The 21084-nt window shown below is 37.7% G+C and overlaps 1 protein-coding gene across 31 annotated transcripts in view; it reads left to right on the top strand.

Annotated features, from left to right (window-relative positions):
• Ptprd (protein tyrosine phosphatase receptor type D) overlaps positions 1 to 21084 on the top strand; it is an 822247-nt gene that overhangs the window by 667015 nt on the left and 134148 nt on the right. For 14 of the 31 annotated variants that reach the window (XM_051163675.1, XM_051163581.1, XM_051163573.1 and 11 more), the window contains 4 exons: positions 273 to 390; positions 6497 to 7084; positions 7517 to 7617; positions 9011 to 9270. In XM_051163675.1, coding sequence (XP_051019632.1) covers positions 273 to 390; positions 6497 to 7084; positions 7517 to 7617; positions 9011 to 9270 — 1067 coding nt within the window. The remainder of the gene's footprint in view (positions 1 to 272; positions 391 to 6496; positions 7085 to 7516; positions 7618 to 9010; positions 9271 to 21084) is intronic. The other 17 variants (XM_051163548.1, XM_051163537.1, XM_051163526.1 and 14 more) reach the window with 3 other exon arrangements.

Below are 21084 nucleotides of genomic sequence, written 5' to 3'. Positions count from 1 at the left end.
CTAGCAACTTCCTGGGGGCTGAAATACCATGCTGACATCTGCCCTGTGACTGTTTCTCCTGAAAACTGTTTCTGGGAATGCACGAATATCCAATTCACTATTAACATCAAGACCCATCTCTATAGCATGAGCTGAAGGCATGGAAATTGAATGCTTAACATGGTTTCAGCGCATGTCCAGGCATGCACAGAATGAATGCCAGTCACCTTGATTATTGTCCAGGATCTCCCTGGCATGCTTTAAATCAGTGTTCTTCACATGTGTCATTGCAGGACATGATCATCTCTGGGCTCCAACCTGAAACTTCATACTCTCTCACCGTCACTGCTTACACCACCAAAGGAGATGGTGCTCGAAGCAAGCCCAAATTAGTGTCCACCACTGGGGCAGGTAATGTCTTTTGTGCATATTTGTACCTACAGCCATATTTCAGACTTTCAAATGGTATAGATGCTACCTATCTTTTTTTTCCCCCTTTATGATACCCTGAGAGAAAATGGACTATGGTCAACTTTGAAGTATTTTTCTGAGCTGAGAAGTAAAAAAAAAAAGAAAAAAAAATCAAAATATATACTATTTCTAAATGATCCAATCACTCATATTTCACTCAACAAGTTATTTTTGAGTGCCTAATATGTGTCAACAACCGTTTACAGTACTAGGCACATCATAATACAAAAGAAGTATTTCTTCTCATCAGATTTATTTTCTGGTCTGTGTTAGCAAATTAGCAAATGGTTATGTGAGAAAATGTCAGGATGTGCTAACATAGAAAGGAAGTATGTAGTTTTACTGCCTCTTAGGGGCCTTCAAAGGATAGGAAGATGACATAGAAGGAGGGTGTTTTTTTGGTATTAGGTTTATTTGTTTTATTTGAGGTGGGATCTTGTTAATTATTATCTAAAGCTGACATGGAACTGGTTTCCTTCCTGCCTCAGCCTCCTAGGTGCTATGACTGTGGTCATATGTCACTATTCCTGGCAAAGCGTGTTATTAAAACTGAATGTAAGTGAGCAAGATTCATAAGGTCAAGGAAAAACTAAGTAGAGAAGCCACACAGTAATTCAACACCATCCCCACAAGGAAGCTGACTTTTTTTTTTTCTTTTTCTGGTGTTGTAATAAATGAAAGTAACTCTGGGGAGAAAGGTCTGGTTCTGGCATAAACTTCACAGCACAGCCTGTTATATGAGAGAAGTCAAGGCAGAAGGAATTTGAAATAGCTGATCACATTGTGTCCCCAGTCAGTAAACAGAGTAATAGATGTGTGTTCAGTCATTCATGCCAGAACTCAGGTCCAGGCAGTGTTGCTGCCTGCACTTAAGCTGAGTTTCCTCCCCTAATCAAGATCATCCTCCTGAGGTCCACCTTCCAAGAGATTCTAGATTCTGTCACTTTAGCAGCTAACATTAACCCTCACAGACCTCTCTAGAATGGAGTCGCCACATTGATTGAGCTCATGGCTTACAGCTCTGTATCTTCTCATTTTCCCTCTACCATTATCTGTGAGGCTTTAAAGGGTGATGATTACACAAACCGTGGAAGACAGAGAACAGGATGAAGAATATCAAAAGGCCAAATAATTTCAAATTGCTCCTTCTAGGAAGAACAGAAGTTTCTTTGGTGCTTGCTAGACTTACTTTGCTTGGCCACATTAGGGAAAACCAGCAGGAAGAATTGGCATCGTAAACTGATAAATTAAGGGATAATTACAGAAGGCATCTCCTCCAATCCTATCACAATACAATCTCCCATGGAACATTTCCGCTGTGGTTTTGATTGACTCCCCCTGAGTTGGTTCTTGCACAACTTCATGGGAACGCCTCTCTACGTAAAGACAGAAATCAGAGAACAGCTGTGATGTTGAGCACCCTCCTGGGTGCCATCTCACTGCCAAATTTGTCTAAATGTCATAAGATTTGCCTCGCTTGCATCCTGCCACCTGGAGTTGCCTCAAGGAGCAGAAATACAGATGGTAAAACTCCTTCAAGACAAAGATGTTGGGTTTTATTTTTTTAATTCTTTCTTTTTTACACCATGCTTCTCTTTTTCTTTGATTTCAAAAATACTATTATTTCCTTGTTATTATGCCACACTAGAAAGGAGACATTTAATTAGGGCATGGTAGCATGACATGTGACTCTATGATTATAGGAGCAACCAATGTGAGAACATAGATATGTGATAAAATCCATGACATGGAACTCCAAATTGAACAAAGTGCTTTACTCTACTTACATTCACATGCTTACATATTGCTAATGACTTATGTGAATTGTCAGATTTCTACTGTGCATGAGATGAGACCTAGGGACAAGAACATAAAAGCAGTATATAGAGCAACAACCAAAATCCTCACAAAAAGAATGCTTTTTTATTTTTTAACTATATCACTTTTCATTACCGTACAATATTTTTAGAGCTTTGGGTCCTGTTCCTGTTGTCCAATTATTTTGATGTTTTCCTTTCACAATTTCTAGTCTTTCTTAACTGTGAGAGGCATGAATAATGAAATGAAAATGCTCATGGTGTAGATGTTTGAGTCATACTCATTGTATTTATAGGGGCCATATAATGTTCCTTTGCTGCTTACTTGCCTCCCAGTAAAAACAAACCGTATGCCTTGGCCACCGTTTACTTCTGTGCAGTTAGTGAACATACTATTTCACTTTGAAAATCATCACAAAAATTTCTCTTGAGTTTCTGAGTCTGTGATGAACTCCTAATAACAGTTAAAAAAGGTATATAGTTATAGCTTCTGTGGAAAATTTTGGAATCCTATTGATATTTTATATTAACAGCAAGAATCTTGACTTTATATTTGTTTACTGTACATCATTTCTAGAATCAATAAGCAATCAATTCTTCAAAGAGAAGTACTTCCCCTCTAAAGCAATCTGTGTAAAACTGAAATAGTTATGATGTGTGTAGTTTCTTTTTTAATATTCTCATTTTTCTGTATTATAACTACTGTACTGCCTAAGACCTTGAGATTTAAGACAACCAAACCTTTCATTATTTGGGGGGCTGGAGAAATAGCTTCGTGTTAAGAGCATGTATTGCTCTTTCAGAGGACCTCAGTTCAGCCCCCAGTACCCATATCAGGTGGCTCACAGCCACATGTAACTCCAGATACACAGCCTCCTCCTCCATCTTCTGGACTCTGTGAGCCGCTATATTTGTGTACATATTCTCTCACACAGATAAAAATGTAAACATTTATTACTTAGAAAATTTCTCTATATTGTTCCATCAATTTCACTACTCTGCTGAGCAGCTGTGTTTAAAGGTGATCAAATGGCAGCGATTGGGGAATTTGGGAGTAGCAAGCAAAGGGGAAATCAGCTTTGCTTACTGTTATTTGTGCTTAGTTAAATGGAGGCTGAGGTTGGGACATTGAACCTGTAGGCCTCAGTTGTCCTCCAGAGATTGATTGTGCAAAGAATTTTTGAGCCAATTACATGCATTAACTATTTACTCTATCTTAAGAGATTTTAGAAAGTGAGAAATATATTAAGGAAAAAGAACTGAAAATGCAAGAGGAGCCACTAACATGTCACAATGGTCTGTTATGAGGCACTAATATGTCATAAAGATCCAAAAGGAGGCACTGACATGTCATGAAAGTGCAAGAGGGGAAACTGACATGTCATCTCTGTCCCAACAGTGTTTGATTGTTTACTATGCAGCTTGGCCACTGTGTCTGCTATTTGCTAAGATGCTGCTCAGCCTTCCTCAGAGTATGTAAGACTTTTCTAATACTGGGCAAGCTCTTAAACATCAGTGCTGTATAAAGTAAAACACTCATTCTATTATTGGCCTGACCTTTAAATATGATCCCAGCTGTCACCATGAACCTTGATCCAGAATCTCTATATGGTACCAGCTATTCCAACTCCTTATCTTTTTCAAAAGATAGGCATAAGTTTACAAACACAATTCTCCTATGAACTTTTGCTTTCCTGCTCTGATCCCTATATGTCTGGATACAAGCTTTTGTACAATGCAAACAAAGTATAAATGTTTCCTATTTACAAAGCTTCTTGGTGTCCCAAATGAAGTGGTTCTATTGCCATTTGTATGAACTCTTGGAAAATATTTTAATGGAATACAGCAAGCCTTCAAAGGCATTATCCCAACTTTTGTAAACTCCACGTGCTGTTTTTCTTATGCACTGTGGAGTTTTTAGGCTTCCCTTTGTGTGGCCAACCTGTAATAGAGTGCAGTGTGAATGCCTCTCCTTAAGACTTCAACATTCATTTTTTAGTGAGTCCTTCACATGGTGTTTTGTAGTGTTTCAGTAGCTGTCTCAGAGTTCTTATAATTAATAGCATTTCTGCATGGAAAGCAAATAACTGTTGGGGCAAAGCTGAGATGCTTGGAGAACAGTGCTAGAAGAGAGTAGGTCAGAAGTGATTCTGGGACTTAAAGTACATTATTCCGCACCATGGTCTCCAGCCTAAGAGCCTTATATACCAGAATAATATAGAATGTAACAACATTGAAAAAGTCTACATATTCCTACCTTCTCTTTGACTCCTACTGAAAAACAATTATATGTTTTCATAAAGTTAGCCTTATTGTTTATAATTTGCTCGTCTACTGTATTTTTGCTGATTTGAGCCTTAGCAATCTGGATAATAATAAAATCATAAACTGCTATCTGTGCTTTTATCAAAAAATGTAAAAGTATTTAACTTTTGCTGATTTTCATGTTTATTATTGAAACAAGAGGGACAGAATAGATGATTGTGTAATTTCTTGAAACCAGAATTTAGAAAAGGTTAATTTAATTGATTGTTCCTAGAGCATGTGAGGCTAAGAATTACATTCCCACATCATAGTTTTATGGAGTTTTCTTTTATTATTTTTTTTTCTAGACATGGTTTTGCTGTGTAGACTTGGCTGTCATGGACTCATTTTGTAGACCAGGCTGGCCTCGAACTCACAGAGATCTGCCTGCCTCTGCCTTCCTGAGTGCTGTGATTACAGTCATGTGCCATGACACCTGGCTTCAAGTATTTTGTTTGTTAAAGGATATATTCCCTGCTTGAGGCATCAATTATACTGAGGTTTTTTTTTTCTTAGAAAAGACTCATATTTTAATGAAGAAATCATGTAAACTCTCTATATACATGAAGTGCATGATCCTGCCAATGTCTTGTATAAAGTATTTTATTTTTAATTAAAGTTTTCTTCATTCTGAAAGCAAACATCTTAGAGGGCATTTCCCTGAGAAGCACTGAAGTCACAGTGGCTAGAGTCCTAGGTCAGCACATGCGTACATATGTCATTTCCGTATATTAGAAGTAAACTGACTTACATACACATACTCTGAATCTGGTGTAAATGAAAGCTATTACAGCGAGGGTTAAGGAGCCTACCCTTGAGCAGACTGTGTACACACTTAAGCTTCAACTTTCTGACATGTAAAATGAATATGTTAACCAGGTATCTTGCAAGATTCTGGGCTGCCTACTGCCTCCTCATCTGTCTGCGCTTTTCCCACAGTTGATGTCAGCATCCCTATGATGCTCCTTTTCATCTGTCACCCAGCAGTATAAGATTTCCCTTCATCCTGTTCTTTCCTGTTTCTTTCTATTGATTTTGCCTAGTCTTGCTTGTGGTTCCCCAGCCCTGTTCCTTTTCCCCATTATTAGACAACTCCCAGAACAACTCTAGCCTGTGCTGTCTATCACTTTCCAGAATAGTTGCTCCACTAAAAGTCCCAGATGTAGTAGGTTCTGAATGATCACAGTGCACATTTTATATAGCCAATCTAACTCGAAGTGTGTCCTCGGAGGAGAGCAGCTCCTCAACACAAATAGTCCTTCACTCTGATGACTGAAAATTATGATGCATATTAGTAATGATCTTTTATCTGTCCCTCTTCATATAATAATTCATAATAACAAGATGAAGAACTTCATAAGAGTAACTTGTGTATAGATAGAGATGTTACCAATAGTTCAAATGGATGCATAGTTGAGTGTGTGGACTGTGGGTCTGGATATGTCCTACAGCGCTCTCTCTCTCTCTCTCTCTCTCTTACTGTGTACCTAACCATAGCAAGTTTTCCTATTCTATAGGCCTCTTTTTTATTACAGAAAATAGTGTTAATAAAAACCACCATTTAAATCTAATGATGCACTATGGGAAATATTCTTACAATATTAGTGCATTGTGCATAAAAACTAATCATTGTAGTTATTTCTCTCATAAGTTGTATCTAGTTTGTTAATCATCATTTGGATGCATCTTTCTATGACAAGAGTAAGCATTGAAACACAAAGTTGTATTCATTACCCAATTCTATGTCAGCCTACTTTAATAAAGAAAGGAAAAGGCAATTGTTTGGCCATGGTATGCAGAATAAGCATTGTTTTGTTTATAAACTGTGAAAGGGGAGCACAAGTAGACTGTTTTTTCACTTGGCAATAACTGGTATGTGATCATAAATGGCAGTCATTCTTACCATTTCATTCTGTGTGCTCTAGTTCCAGGGAGACCCCGGCTCGTGATTAACCACACTCAAATGAATACTGCCCTCATTCAGTGGCACCCCCCTGTGGACACGTTTGGACCCCTTCAGGGCTACCGCTTAAAGTTTGGCAGGAAAGACATGGAGCCACTCACCACTCTCGAGTTCTCTGAGAAAGAAGATCACTTTACAGCCACAGACATCCACAAGGGTGCATCCTATGTCTTCAGACTCTCGGCCAGAAACAAAGTGGGCTTTGGGGAGGAAATGGTGAAAGAAATTTCTGTTCCAGAAGAAATGCCAACTGGATTCCCTCAAAACCTCCACTCAGAAGGCACCACTTCAACCTCCGTTCAATTATCTTGGCAGCCACCTGTCCTGGCAGAGAGAAATGGCATTATCACCAAGTATACCCTCCTGTATAGGGATATCAACGTCCCGCTTCTTCCAATGGAGCACCTTATTGTTCCAGCTGAGACCTCCATGACACTCACTGGCTTAAAGTCAGATACTACATATGATGTAAAAGTACGTGCTCACACGAGCAAAGGGCCCGGGCCATATAGTCCCAGTGTCCAGTTCAGGACACTGCCTGTGGATCAAGGTAGGATTTGTCTGCTTATGGCCTTCCTCCTTTAAAGGAATATCGATCTTTGGAAATCAATATTTTGAAGCTATAAATAACTGATCGGCCCATTCATATTAATAGGTTCAACACTACAAGCAGGTAACGTATGTATGACTTGATCTGTTTTGAAAACCATAGACTTCAGTTATAGAATGTCACTGCAAGTCTGGCTGGAAATACTCTGTGTCCTCAGGTAAGATAACAGAGGATAGTTGACTGAATTGGAGAGAAAGGAGAGTTCTTTATGAGACTGGGTATTAAAATGAATGCTCTAAACAGGTAGGCAAATCACATTTCTCTCTTAGTTCTATGTAGGCAGCATCTATCCTAAGTGCTATGATCCATGGTGGAAAAGAACAAGTTGTGTGCTTTAAGAATAGTTTAAATACATAGTTTTTCCTTTTCCAGCAGTGTTTGCAAAAAATTTTCATGTCAAGGCAGTTATGAAGACTTCAGTGCTGCTGTCTTGGGAGATCCCAGAGAATTACAACTCTGCTATGCCTTTCAAGGTAAGTATTCTATGGGTATCCTGGGGATAGTGGAAGGGACAGCTTGGAAGGGGCATTATTTGTAACACATACAGAAAACTTTGATTTGGACAGATGGGCAATAGGTACAGTTTTGTAGAAAAGCACTCACCTAGCACATGTGAGACCCTGGATTAGCCCTCCTGCACTATAAAACACAATTGCTTTAAGCTCAAATGTTCTAGACTTATTTGAGACTTTCATGAAAGAGTTTCATTTGGTGCTTTGACAGTGTGACCTTTTCATTCTAGAGAGTAAGCAGATGCTCAGAGCTATAGCTGTCATGACCCTCATAGTACCTAGTACATCGAACTTGAACTTTTTACAGCAAACTAATACTTTTTGCTTCCATTAAAAAGCAGCAGTGCTAATCGTCATGATTTCTGCTAATTTACAATGCAGTATTCTGGAAGAGGTTAAGGTTGTGTTTATTGGTCTGAATTCACACCACTTTAAAACTCAAACTCACGCCACTGAGATCTTGCAAAATAACAGTGAGAAGTATTTTTGAAATAAATAGAAAACTCCTTTAGTACATGAGAATATATTTAGAACAGGATTTAAAACTTAGATTAAATCATATGTATACTACATTGAAAGCCTAGAACACATTCTTTTTTTTTAATTTTTTGTTATTAATTTATTCTTGTTACATCTCAATGTTTATCCCATCCTTGTGTCCCCCCATTCTTCCCTCCCTCCCATTTCCCCCTTATTCCCCTCCCCTATGACTGTTCCTGAGGAGGATTACCTCCCCCTGTATATGCTCATAGGGTATCACGTCTCTTCTTGGTAACCTGCTATCCTTCCTCTGAGTGCCACCAGGTCTCCCCCTCCAGGGGACATGGTCAAATGTGAGGCACCATAGTACGTGAGAAAGGCATATCACACTCTCCACTCAACTGTGGAGAATATTCTGACCATTGGCTAGATCTGGGAAGGGGTTTAAAGTTTACCGCCTGTATTGTCCTTGGCTGGTGCCTTAGTTTGAGCATGACCCCTGGGCCCAAATCTGCCTATCATATTGTTCTACTTGTAGGTTTCTAGGACCCTCTGGATCCTTCTACTTTGCCATTCTCCCATGGTCTCAATTCTCCAATAAAAAGGCTAGAACACATTCTTTTAAGATATCATGTGACTTATGTGGTAAATCTTGAAAAGTTATTGCATTATTTCTTTGTTGTCATTTTTAAGAGACTTGGGAACATTTTACCTTTACAAAGTAAGGCTATCAAGAGAACCGATGCATTTGCCAAAATTACATATACTTATGGGATTAAGAATTGCCCAGAAATAGAATTGAGCTGACAAAGCAAGTAAATAAAAATTAGCTTAGAGAATGATAACCAATTTGTGGTTGGTTGTATCTCCGTAGATTCTTTATGATGATGGGAAAATGGTAGAAGAAGTAGATGGCCGAGCTACCCAGAAGTTAATTGTTAACCTGAAGCCTGAGAAGTCATATTCATTTGTGTTAACCAATCGTGGGAACAGTGCTGGAGGATTACAGCATAGGGTGACAGCCAAGACTGCACCAGATGTGCTCCGCACCAAGCCAGCCTTCATTGGGAAGACGAACTTGGATGGCATGATTACTGTACAACTGCCTGATGTTCCTGCAAATGAAAACATAAAGTAAGTTCATTTAAAGAAAGAAAGGCAAGTAAATATAGAGCCTGTATTTCAATGTTCCTGTGGTTATAAAAGAATGGATTGCTGATGATAACATGGAAGAATTGTCTGAATAGGCTCAGAGTTACACTAACGAGATTTCATCACACTCTCTCTGTGTATCCGTGTAAACCCAGTCTCATCCATGCAACATTGCATTTCTTTCTGTCCCAGCCATATTATTTTAGAAATGGAGATGACAAGTTATTGAAATGAAAATTTTTGTAGTATACGGAATACAGTTGATAATGGACTCACAGCTTGCAAAATGACAATACTTTTTATAACTTTAGAAAGTATAAAATGTGCAAAAAGATTAAAAGAAGCTATAAGAAGTTAAATAATTGAAAGCAATGTATGGCACTGAGATTTTGTTTGTGTGCTAAAATATAGGAAGAGTTCAAGTTCAAGTACAAAATAACAATGAAGGAAAAAAATTAGAAAATGCAACATAGGGCATAATGTGAAAGCCAGTAGCCCAGAGATACATAATTAAGTCCAGTCAGTTAAGAAGTCCCTCTAAAGATATACACATAGCTGGTTTTATTACTAATAGATCAAAGACAGTATCCCTGACGCATATGATGTACAGTGGTGTAGTAGACCTTTACAATGGAAAGGATGTGGCCCCTGTCTCAGTGACCCTGAAACAGAGTATCAGCTATGAAACAACCAGGCACTAATGTTACAGTCATCCTCAAAAGTGCCATGCTATGAGGAAATGGATCCACTACATTTTTGAACATAATTTTGACGGGCAAATAGGAAGCTTACAAAATTTAACAGCCAGAAAGTGATATGTTAAGGGGTAGTTCATACTTGAGTTAAGATAGCAAGTGGTGCTGTGAGGCTGGACTCAGAGCACTTGGGCAAGATGAGACAGGGGTGAGGTTGGGGTCAGCGGAAATGTAGGCAAGAATCATGTTATGCTCAGCAGGTGGAGCTGTATTCCTCAGACAGCGTGAAACCACTGAAGTTCTCAATTGAAGGACCAGTGTGATGCTGTGATGCTGTGATGCCTCACTTTTATCTTTCCATTTTAGGAGCCATTTACTGAATATCTTGTGGCATATTAGATATAACTGTTACCTACTTGGGATGAAGAAAAACAACATTTTCATTTTTATTGTTTAACGAGATCATGTTAGGATGAAATTGTTGGGAAATGTTTGAAGTTGTCCACAAAGGCATGTGTACCCAGTTCCTGTGCTGCAGTGATGACCAGAGCCCTGTAAAGTGGTAGAGAACAATGTTGAGAAGTCATCACATAGGCTCTGACATGTGCCAAGTCACACCACTACAAAGCAGGACAAATAGTGGTCCAAACAGGAGACAGAGGGAAGTGAGGGTTGCTAGAGCAGAAGTGCAGGAGGAGGTCAGCATCTGCTTTAAAGAGGTCAGAGAAAGGAACAGTATTACACATGGCTCAGAGTTGCACGTAGGTAACAAAAGGCTCAGTGTTACTATTCGTCAAAGTAGTGAAATGTCAAGAGAAAATATGATGCAAGATGAATAGTTACTATTCACCAAGATGTGAAATACCAAAAAGAAATCACTGGGTAACTCAGCAGCTTTTATGTGTTTTAAAGAAAATCTTTGTGTGGACTATCCAGTTTGAAATGTGGTTTCAGAAAAGTTAACTGGGACGAAAGGCACAAATCTGGGAGTAGCCAGAACAACAGTGGTTTTATAGGGAATGAGAGAACACTGAAGCAATGAGATAAAAATATGAAATAAAAGATAAAACACAAAGGATGAGATAAGAAGAGTCCATGAAGACAGAATGGCTTCGTATATAGAGGACGCCCGAGGAAGGAGATGATGGCCAAGTAACTACGTGGGATGGCACATTTAAACAACCAGGAGTTGTGACATACCTGTAATCCTAGCACAGGGAAGGTGGAGGCAGAAAGATTGGGAATCTGCAGACAGCTTGGATTAATAGCAAATCCCTGTCTCAATGAGACAAAACTACAAAAGCATCCCCAATACTGTGGAAAACTGAAAGAAAAATAATGCAAAAAAAAAAAAAAAGTACTAAAAAGTGAAATAATGAAATAAGAAATGTAAGTGAGGTGTAATTTGTGGAATTGACTCAGGATTAAGTAGTAACTTTGACACACTTTAGACTCAGCCAAATCAATCCTTCCTCCACAGACCTTTACTTGACGTTTATTTGATAAAAATGATGGCAGGTTTCAGCACAAGTAATAGAATTTCCAAAATGCACTGAGATAAGGTCTTCATTTCATCTAATCTTCTTTTTCAGTTTCTGAAAATGAAAAGAGAAAATACAATACTAGCATACTTTTTATCACAGCAAAATTTAATATGAGTGTAAGATTATATTTATATGTTGGTTTTTAATTCATTCTGAAGTTTTGTTGCTATTAGCAGATAAACATGTTTTTGAAATCACTTTATTGAAATTATACAAAGGAGTAGAAGCTAGATGTGGTGGCACACAGCTTTAGTCTCAGCACTTGACAGACAGTGGCAGGATGATCTCTGTGAGGTTGAGGCCCGCCTGGTGTACATAGTGCTAACCTGGACCTCTGTCTCACCAAAAAGTAAAAAATAAAAATAAATAAATAAATAAATAAAATTTTAAAAAAGGAAAAGAAAGGAGAGAGAAAAGTGGTACATACTTAACATATATAGTTTGGCCAGTTTTTATCATGATTATCACCCATCAAACTATGGAGGTTGAAGACCTAACAGATACACTTTAAACAACCATGACATACCAGGCAATGTAGCAAAGGTTCAGTGAAAAAAATCAGAATGTATCGTTACATGCATAGTAACATACATGGTTACTGGGGAGACTTGAGTAGTGATGTTTATCACAATGTGCTGTGACAATCTGTGCTCCTAACCCACGTTTAGTAGCTCAGAGAGGCATCCTGGAAAAGGTGACTTCTATCTTCAGACTTTAAGAATAACACATTTTACTGAGTGGTGGTGGCACAGCCCTTTAATCCTAGCACTCAGGAATCAGGTATAGGAAGATCTCTGAGTTCAAGGCCAGCCTGGACTACAGAGCTAGTTCCAGGACAGCCAGGACTATGCAGAAAAACCTTGTGTCAGAAAACCAAAAATCGAAGGAACAAATTCAGAGTGCTATATGCGCAGGAAACAAAGTGCTCACAGCAAATACCAGGGAAAAGCTGGTTCTTGTTCTCTTACACTACACCCTACCAGTCTGCTTATACTTTCAGTTAGAATCAAGTAAATACATGTTGTATACTCAGTGTATTGCTAGTTCTTGTCTTATGTCCTAATTTATCATAAGATACAGAAAGCAATTGACATGGATCCAAAGGAGAAGGGGGCTGTGGAAACAGAAACAACGTCTGCTCAATACAGACATCTGCAAAAGCATGCTGAAAGTATCAGATAGTAGTCAGTGGGAATTTTGAACATTGAGAAAGATTTGAGAAAGTCTAAAAGTTGTAAAGATTACAAACCAGCAATAAACATGGTTGATAAATTCAATCCACTAAGCAAAATCATGTCTTTCCTTAGACAAGGTTTTCATGATTTTACTTAGCTGATACAGAAAATAAACCAGTTTCTTGGTGAAGTTATATTAGCCTTTAGTGAAAACCGGAATTTTTACTCATTGGTGGCAAATTTCAGTAACGTGTTTCAACTTTTGGATGAGTTCAAATGTTCCAGAATGTTTTCTGTGTTTTAAAGATTTTGTTTTGTTTGTTTTCTTAGCTTGTTCCACTTTACTTTTTATTCATGTACTTTGGCCATATCTATTTGAATTTGGAGTCAAGAAAAAGTGATAAAACATTGTAACAAAGTGGAGACACCACTAATGATGTAGGGAAAGAAAATAAACTGTCATGAAAAAAAATTTTCTAGAACTGAAATAAAGCTTCTCAGAAATGTATTTCTTCCTTCTAGAGAAACAAAAGCACAAAAACTAAACTACAAAAGTGCCTGAGTGGAAAGAACATCAGACGCATAGGGAATAAAAAACATCCATCATTAAAAATTTATAATGAATTTATACTAATATGTTTATATTAATAACAATTTCCAGGGCTTCTTATAGGAATAATAGCTGAATCATGCCCATTATGTCTGTTATCTCTATTTTTATACATTGCATAAGTAGCAATTTCAGTAAGGTCTCATTTTACCGTATGCCATTTACAGTACTTGGCAAGTTTTGAAAGTGGAAAACTTGTAGTGTTTTGTCCAGTATTCTGTGAAAGAAATGCAGAAAAGAAATAGAAATCATATCTGACTTGTGGAAGCCAACTCCTTAACTATCTAGAACAGTGCTGAATGCCAGTGTCTGTTGTCTAGCAAAACAGTTTGCCAATTGGAGGGTATTTGCTTACTAGTAGATGCCATGTTTTTCCCATTCTATCCAGGATAATTGTGAGGTCTTAATTTTAGTCTCACTCTTTACCTTGTGCTAATTAAATGGTTTCTTATTTACTTAAAATATTCACTTTGTTTAAGTATGTGTATATGGTAGGGCATGCTGTGCCTGCATAAACCAGAAGAGGTTGTAGGTTAGCCTAGAGATGGAGTTACAAGTGATTTGGGTACTTGGAATTGAACTCAGATCTTCTGTAAGACCAAGAAATACTCTTACCCTAGAGCCATCTATACAGTGACAGATTCTTACACATTTACTGAAGGCACAGCTTCTTTTGGTAATTGGTTCTTCTATTGTCTTATGGAGACAATCAAATGACTGAATTATTTTGGAAACAGCCTCTATGATGCATCAGACTCTGTTGTCAAGGATTCTATGATGTTTCAGTCTTACTTTGTAACAGTTGTGGGGACTGAATGCCAATCAGAAAATACTGTGATCCACCGTTCTTCCATGGTGAGCCTTAATGACAAAGAGCACACCTGTGATCTTTATGGAGCAACATTTTACTCTGATTGATTAAAACAGAAAGCACACTACTGATTGTGCTTAGAGCTAAAGCTACTGCCAAGTACTAGGCACAATTTGGTTTTAGAATGGCTTAATTTCAAAACAGAAGTGGAAAAAAAAAGTGTCTTCTATATGGGCATAGCCCACATTTTGTACACATACATATAGGCAAAATACTCATATACATGAAATAAGATAACAAAATTAAGCAGTAACAATTAAACAGTTCTGCTTAGACAGATATTAGAGCCAAGAGAGTTCCAGCGCTTGTTCCTGGCCCCAAGGCGCATGCTGAGGATGCATGCTGAAGATGCTGTAATCACTGCACTGTGTAGGTTGCCATAGTTATAGGACACGTAAGGGAAGCCTTCCTGTTTGTCACCTCACTGCTTCATCAATGAAGGGAATAAAGCCAAGGATAAATAAATCCCTGTACCTCACACAGCTAAAAAAGATTCAACGTCTTAATTTGAAGACAGAAATTGGAAAGTTCATTCTATCTACTGTTGGTTTTCTATGATAGAGTAATTTGATTTAAGCAATACACACAAAGCATAATAGGAAAAAATTATGTGAGGATTGGCATTCATCCTTGATCTTTGAAAAATATTTTGACCTCCAGTTAAAAAACAAGTTTCAAAATGCCAAGACAGATTACTAATGCTAAAAGGCTGGCTGCATTTGAAGTAGGACTATGTAACAGAGATCAGAACTTGCCTTCTCACATGATTATATGGAGCTTGGCCCCTTTATGATAGCATAGTAAATGAAATTACTAAAACCTTGTTTAAAATAGTATAAGTTCTGAAGTTTGGACTTAACTTATCTAGTTAAATTTAATATGCTGGAAAAATCATAGTCTATAAGTAGCCATACACTTTCTAGATACATTAATTCAGAATATTTTTAAAACTATTCCACAGGTATAAGGTTATTGTGTAGTTTAAATGCTAATTTATGTACCCCTGCCCATGCCTGATTACAATTTTTGTTCTAATAATTTCCTATCTAAATGTTGTATAAACTCTGCTCTCCAATTGTTACCCTGATATGTCAATAAAGCAGCTTACAGCCAGGGGAGAGAATAGGACTGTACTTCCTGCCAGCCAGGGTACAAGTTAGAAGAGGAAAATCAGAAATTCAGCAAGGATTAAGCCATGAGTAGCGGTCCAAGGAAGCTCAGGAGAAAGGAGCTGGAGCCAAGTCAGGCTACGAAGTGCCAGTATCACTGAAATGTTTGCTGGGAGTAACACAAAATAGCATCAAGGGTTAAGAACAGGCTTAAATGGCTCAAGATTGTGTTGTGAAGCCTTGTAGTATAAAAAAGTCTCAATTATTTGTGTGGTAGCCAGGTTAAAAAATAAGCTAAGAGAAAAAGCAACTGTTTTATAAAAATAGCTTCAACACTATTCTGTTAGAATCATAGTTGAAGTTTATATTGATAAAGGTCCCTTAGTCCAAGTCTTAGAAAAACAAGCAAAGCGGAATATAGAACTTAGTTTTATCAAAAATGTTTTCCATTTCAAATAAATGTACTCAGTATGATTTTGTCAACATGAATCTATAGAACTTATATCAGCTCCCCATTGGTTCCTTGTGCCCATCTGAGTGACCTCACTTTTTTGTCATGTGAGATTAGAACAAGGGTCACTAGTAAACTGATTAAAACAATACTTTCACAGTAAGGATTATGTTTCCTGTATAAACTACATGATCGTATCATGGTTTTTCTAGTGGAAGGAGAAAGAGCTTGATCAGAAGGGAAATTGTGAACTCCCGTAAAGAACACCAGACATTTTGACTACTTAATTTAGAAGAGATATAAATGCCCAAGAGCCACCTATCCAAACCACTTCCACTTTTCAGAAAAATGATTCAGGGATAAAGTGGCATCATTAGGTAAATTTTGAAGAGATTACATGTACATCTACTTTAATAATGTTCATTAAAATATCAAGACATACCTTAAAGAGTATAGGAAAATAATAGACCCAAAATAGTCCATTTAGTCTATGTTACAGTCCTTCCAGAAGTTAGAAAAGTATTCTCTTGGGAAGTAATAAGTGAAGTAATATTTAAGGAAAGAGTATTAACTTAATGAGATTTTAAGCAATTGGGAAACAATGATCAAGAATGTGATGGCCAAATGTCCCCAACTCAATTCAAGACACTGAAAGCAAATTAAAGTATAGGTCAGTGTAGGGAAAGGGATTCAAGAAAGATTCTGACATGCCTTGAAATTTCTTGGTCTTTATTCTAAGAGAAATATGGCTCCATTGAAAAATCATCAAGGGTGAAGTGGCACAATCACTTTTGTATTGTGAAATGAAAATTTCAGAGACTAGACGAGAAAACGATAGTTGGTGGAGAGGGAAAGCTACGGGACTATTGTCCAGGCATGAAAAAAAAAAAAAATGGAATGAGGCCAGATGGGTGGCAGTAGAGTAGCCGAGAAGGGAGTCCTCTGGAGATAGAGTTCAGAAGTTAACAGCACTTGGAGATAAACTGGGAATGGGGGGAAGAAGGAAGTGAAAACAGACCAGCAGTATGATGGCCTGGTCTCCTGCTGGGGTTATAATGGTTATGACGCAGCCTAAGAGCAGTAAGAACTTAGTATTTGTTTCATGGTAACCATGGTGATAGCTAAGTACTTAGGCACATAGAGATGAAGCTTGATGAATCCTGGATATTCAGAAGAGAGTTTGGGGTGAAGATGATTATGTATACATCATTTACATAATGCTAATATCTAATATTCTAAGCTCTGAGTGAGAATAGAATCTCTGTGAGTAAAAAAAGAACATGAAGAGAAATCCTGGGACAAAGTTGGTTAAAATTCTATAATTTAATAGTTGTGCATCAATAATAAATTCGGCTATGATGATAAGTATGTATAGTAAGGCATAAAGTAGGAAAATCAAAAATGTTGCTAATTACTGAAAAAAGGAGCATAAAATTATTCATTGAAGGTCGTACCTACATACTAATAGGAGTTTTAAAAGGACAAAAGATTCTTCTTTCAATTTAACACCATTTAGGTATGTGATGCCTGAAATCCCAGGCAGAGCTGATATAGTGTAGTACTGATGAGTGCGGTGGTGGTACAGTGTAGTGCTAAGGCAGCACAGTATTGAGGGTGTGCAATACTGAGGCAGCACAGTGCTGAGACAGGAATACTAGCAGGGGCAGGAAATAGAGAAGAGAATCTGCAAACTTTCCTTCTAGGGAATTTGGGCAGTAAGAGATGGGAGAGATTGCTGTGAGTGGACTATGGTTTTAGAGGAGTTTGATTAGTTTTGGGTTTTTGTTTGTTGGTTGGTTTGTTTGTTTAGCTTGTAAAAAAAACAGTACTTGTTTAGGCCCACAGTTTCAAAGGCAGTTTCCATGCTGTCCTAATAGAGTAAAGGCATATCAGCCAGCACATCATCTGAGAGCTCACACTTTGAGTCGTAAAGAAAGAAAACACACTAGAAATGGTGGTAGGCTTTAAACTTCCAGAGACTACTACAGCCAAGCCAACCTTCTGAGCCTATTGGGTCAAGAGTCAAATATTAAAATCTGTGCCTATGGAGGGCATTCCCATTCAAGCCATCACAAATGGGACAGTGGGTTATATAGAGGCTTTTCTTTTTTGTAATTGCTTTGGTTAGGATTTCTGTTTGCTTTGCTTTTTCAATAGTGGATTCACGTGTCATTGAAAGGCAATGTTGGAAGCTTATAGGTTCCAACAGAAAGAAGAAATTTGAGATATAAATACTGACAGCAGCAGTACAGTATTTAGTGCATGTCTTAAGAAAGTGAGAGGAAGGGAAAGAAAGCCCATTGGTGTACAAATGCCACCATGAGTACAGTCCCAGACGTCTTCTGAACCAAAAGAAAAGGTTATTGGTTTGCATGCGTGGACAGGTAGGCTTGGAGTTTGCTCAAAAGATGAGGAGGAGAACTTTGTTGGATTGTATTTTCTCTATCAGTAAGTGATATGGATGTCTTTTCCTAAGAAGGTGTAGATGTGCAATCTCTGAGTCTGTATGAGAAAATGGTGTTGTGAAAATGGAAATGCTAGTTCAAGAGTCAAGCTGTGTGTAGACCTATGGTCCTCTTTGTATCTGAGGTCATGAATTTATGGTTTGTGGTGCATTGCTATATTATTTACTGTGCTTTATTTAGCCTCCTGGGCATATGGACAGAATGGGACATGGATTTCAACTAAGTTTTTTTTGGGGGGGAATGACAGCTAAAAGCAATGAGAGCCTTGGTTGATGTGTGGACACATCTTTAAAGGTAAAAAGAAAGCACCAAAGACATTGGCATAGTTCCAAAGGTTGGAAACCCCGACTGTTTTACACACACACACACACACACACACACACACACACACACACACACACACATCTTGAGAAGCCAGAGAGGTTGATAGGTTCCAGATGATGCTGGACATATTACAAAGTCTCTGCCATAGCAAACATGCTTTGGATAATAGAAATTTCAGATTGCCAGACTGTCACGCGATGTGCAAGGGTGCTCTGAAGGCAGCCTGCCTGGCCTGCCCTAGATAAGTGCTTAGATCAGTAGAAAGAAAAGGTGATGGATATCTGGCCACACTGGTAATTAATTGCTGTGGGGTAAGCTGTTCCATTCCATCTCACTGGAGAGTTCAGTGAATAATTGGGGGATACTGCTGAAGTAAAAGAATGGATTATTTTCATGAATAAAAATGACAACTCAGTGTGGAAGCAGAAGAAAAACTAATAGAATTCTTCAGCTTGACTCTGATCTATCAGAACCTGCAGGAGTATAATGGACCCTCTAAGCTAACTCCCAGTGTCGTTTCTATAGGAAGAAAAGCTCTCCTGACTGTGCAGTGGGTACGAAAATCGAGAGGCTTCTTGACAAGTGTGTTTATCAAGTACATCTACAATGTTATTTTGAACGCTCAGTTGCAGCTCTGTTATTTCTCTCCGTGCTCATTTAACGTGATGAACTTGTTTGGCAAATCCTTCAGGTGGTAGGAGGACGTGAAGAGGAGGAAGCTTAGTCTGGATCATAAAATAAAAAATATTGGCCTCATTCCCACACTCCAACTCTTATTTCTCCTCACCGTCCTAGATCACCATGTTTCTTCGTAGTAAAGAAAATGAACGGCTGTGTGCTGAGGCCCTGTGCATCTGTGCATCTTGTGCTCAGAACACCATGGAAAGGGATTCTGGTTTGACTTAAATTCTTGATTAAGGAAAAGGCTTAACAAGTCCCCTTCCCTAGATGAGGAAGAATCCCTAGCATCCTAGTGAAGAATGTGGCAACCTTGCCCATATCCACTGGCCTCTCTTCCACACTGCTGTATGCTGCACAGGCTGCTCTTTCAGTGCATTTATTTTCTTCTTTCCACAAAGCAGGCTCATAGTCTTTTTCTTTTTTCAGAATATACAACTGCAATTCGAGGGTGTTAAATAAGCAATCTGAGAACTCTGAGCACATTAATAGCAGAGCACCAACTCTAGGCCAGGTACATTCCCAGGTGACATATATAGCTTCCAAAAACTCCTGGGAATCACTGCCCAACTAATGCAGCGAGAGCAAGAATGAAATGCTCCATTTTCTAGTAATGGGATTTTTTTAAAAGGCAAAGTGATAGGAAATTAATTTTAGCAGTATTTGATTTAACCCAACATATCCATATTATTACCATTTGTCAGTATGTTATCACAACTGAATTATGACTTTACTTTGTGACTGTATCCTGTCTTTTACCAGATAAACAGAAAAATCTCAGACCTTATGATCCACATTTCAATGCTTGATAGCCACAGAGGTCCCATAGCTATCATTCATCTTAGACAAGTCAGGTCTAGAATTCTCCTCGCACCTTGCTTTTCTTTTCTTCCTTTTTTTTTCCCAGATGATAATTGTCTCTTAAAATTTTATAAATCAGCTCCTATATACATGTGTATATGTTTTCAATTTTGCTATGAATCTCTACCACCAAATTTATGAGATTCTCAAAAATATTTTGTGATACATTGAGTAAACTAAACAAAACAAAACAAAAAGCAAAAAGGCCACAATGAAGGTCTGAATGAATTCCCTCACTGTCTATTTTAAATTAGGCAGTTATTTTATCTGTAACCAGTCTTTTATCTACCTAGTCCTTTATGGATTGTGCTGTAAGAGGGTAAAACTAGATTATGCACTTAATGCAGTGCCTAATTTTATGATGAAATTGCTATATTAGTATTGCACTGCCTTCATATAGAACATTGCTGTGAGCTGAGTTCTTATACATGCAAAGCAAGAAAAGGGCATATACCCTTCATTACTACTGTCAACCTTGTCTTGAACATATAGCTTTATGCAGTACTTATGTTTTAGTTGATCCTCTTCAGTGTACGGACATATGTGCGTCTTTCTGTAGATATGATTACACTGAACCCTATTTTGAAGAACTTTAGGAAGAAATAGTCCCCAAATTCCTGTACTATTTAGTTTTACAATTTAAAGAGTTTTAATGCAGTTTTGTTTTTATATAACTATAAGATTATGAATGACTTTCAAATACTTTTTGTTTTTATTAAAGTGTAATAAACATAATTTCATATATGTACAAAATAATAGATACCAATAACACAATAGTCATTTTTACTATATACCTCCTTTTTAAAAACCTTTTTATTACTTAATATTAATATTTGATGGGTGGTATAGCTTGGGTGTGTCCTGCTGCAGGATCCTAAGAAATATATCTGCTACATTTGAAATGTTTAATAATGAGCAACCATGAGAAATTACCATATGAGGTTATCAAGGTCACACATGTGGTTATTTTTTTCTTATTATAAAAAATAAATGATTCTTATCATATTCACAGT

Source organism: Acomys russatus, chromosome 2 (genome assembly GCF_903995435.1).
Source record: "Acomys russatus chromosome 2, mAcoRus1.1, whole genome shotgun sequence".
NCBI classification, from domain to species: Eukaryota; Metazoa; Chordata; class Mammalia; order Rodentia; family Muridae; genus Acomys; species Acomys russatus.
This window is presented reverse-complemented; position numbering and strand designations above follow the sequence as displayed.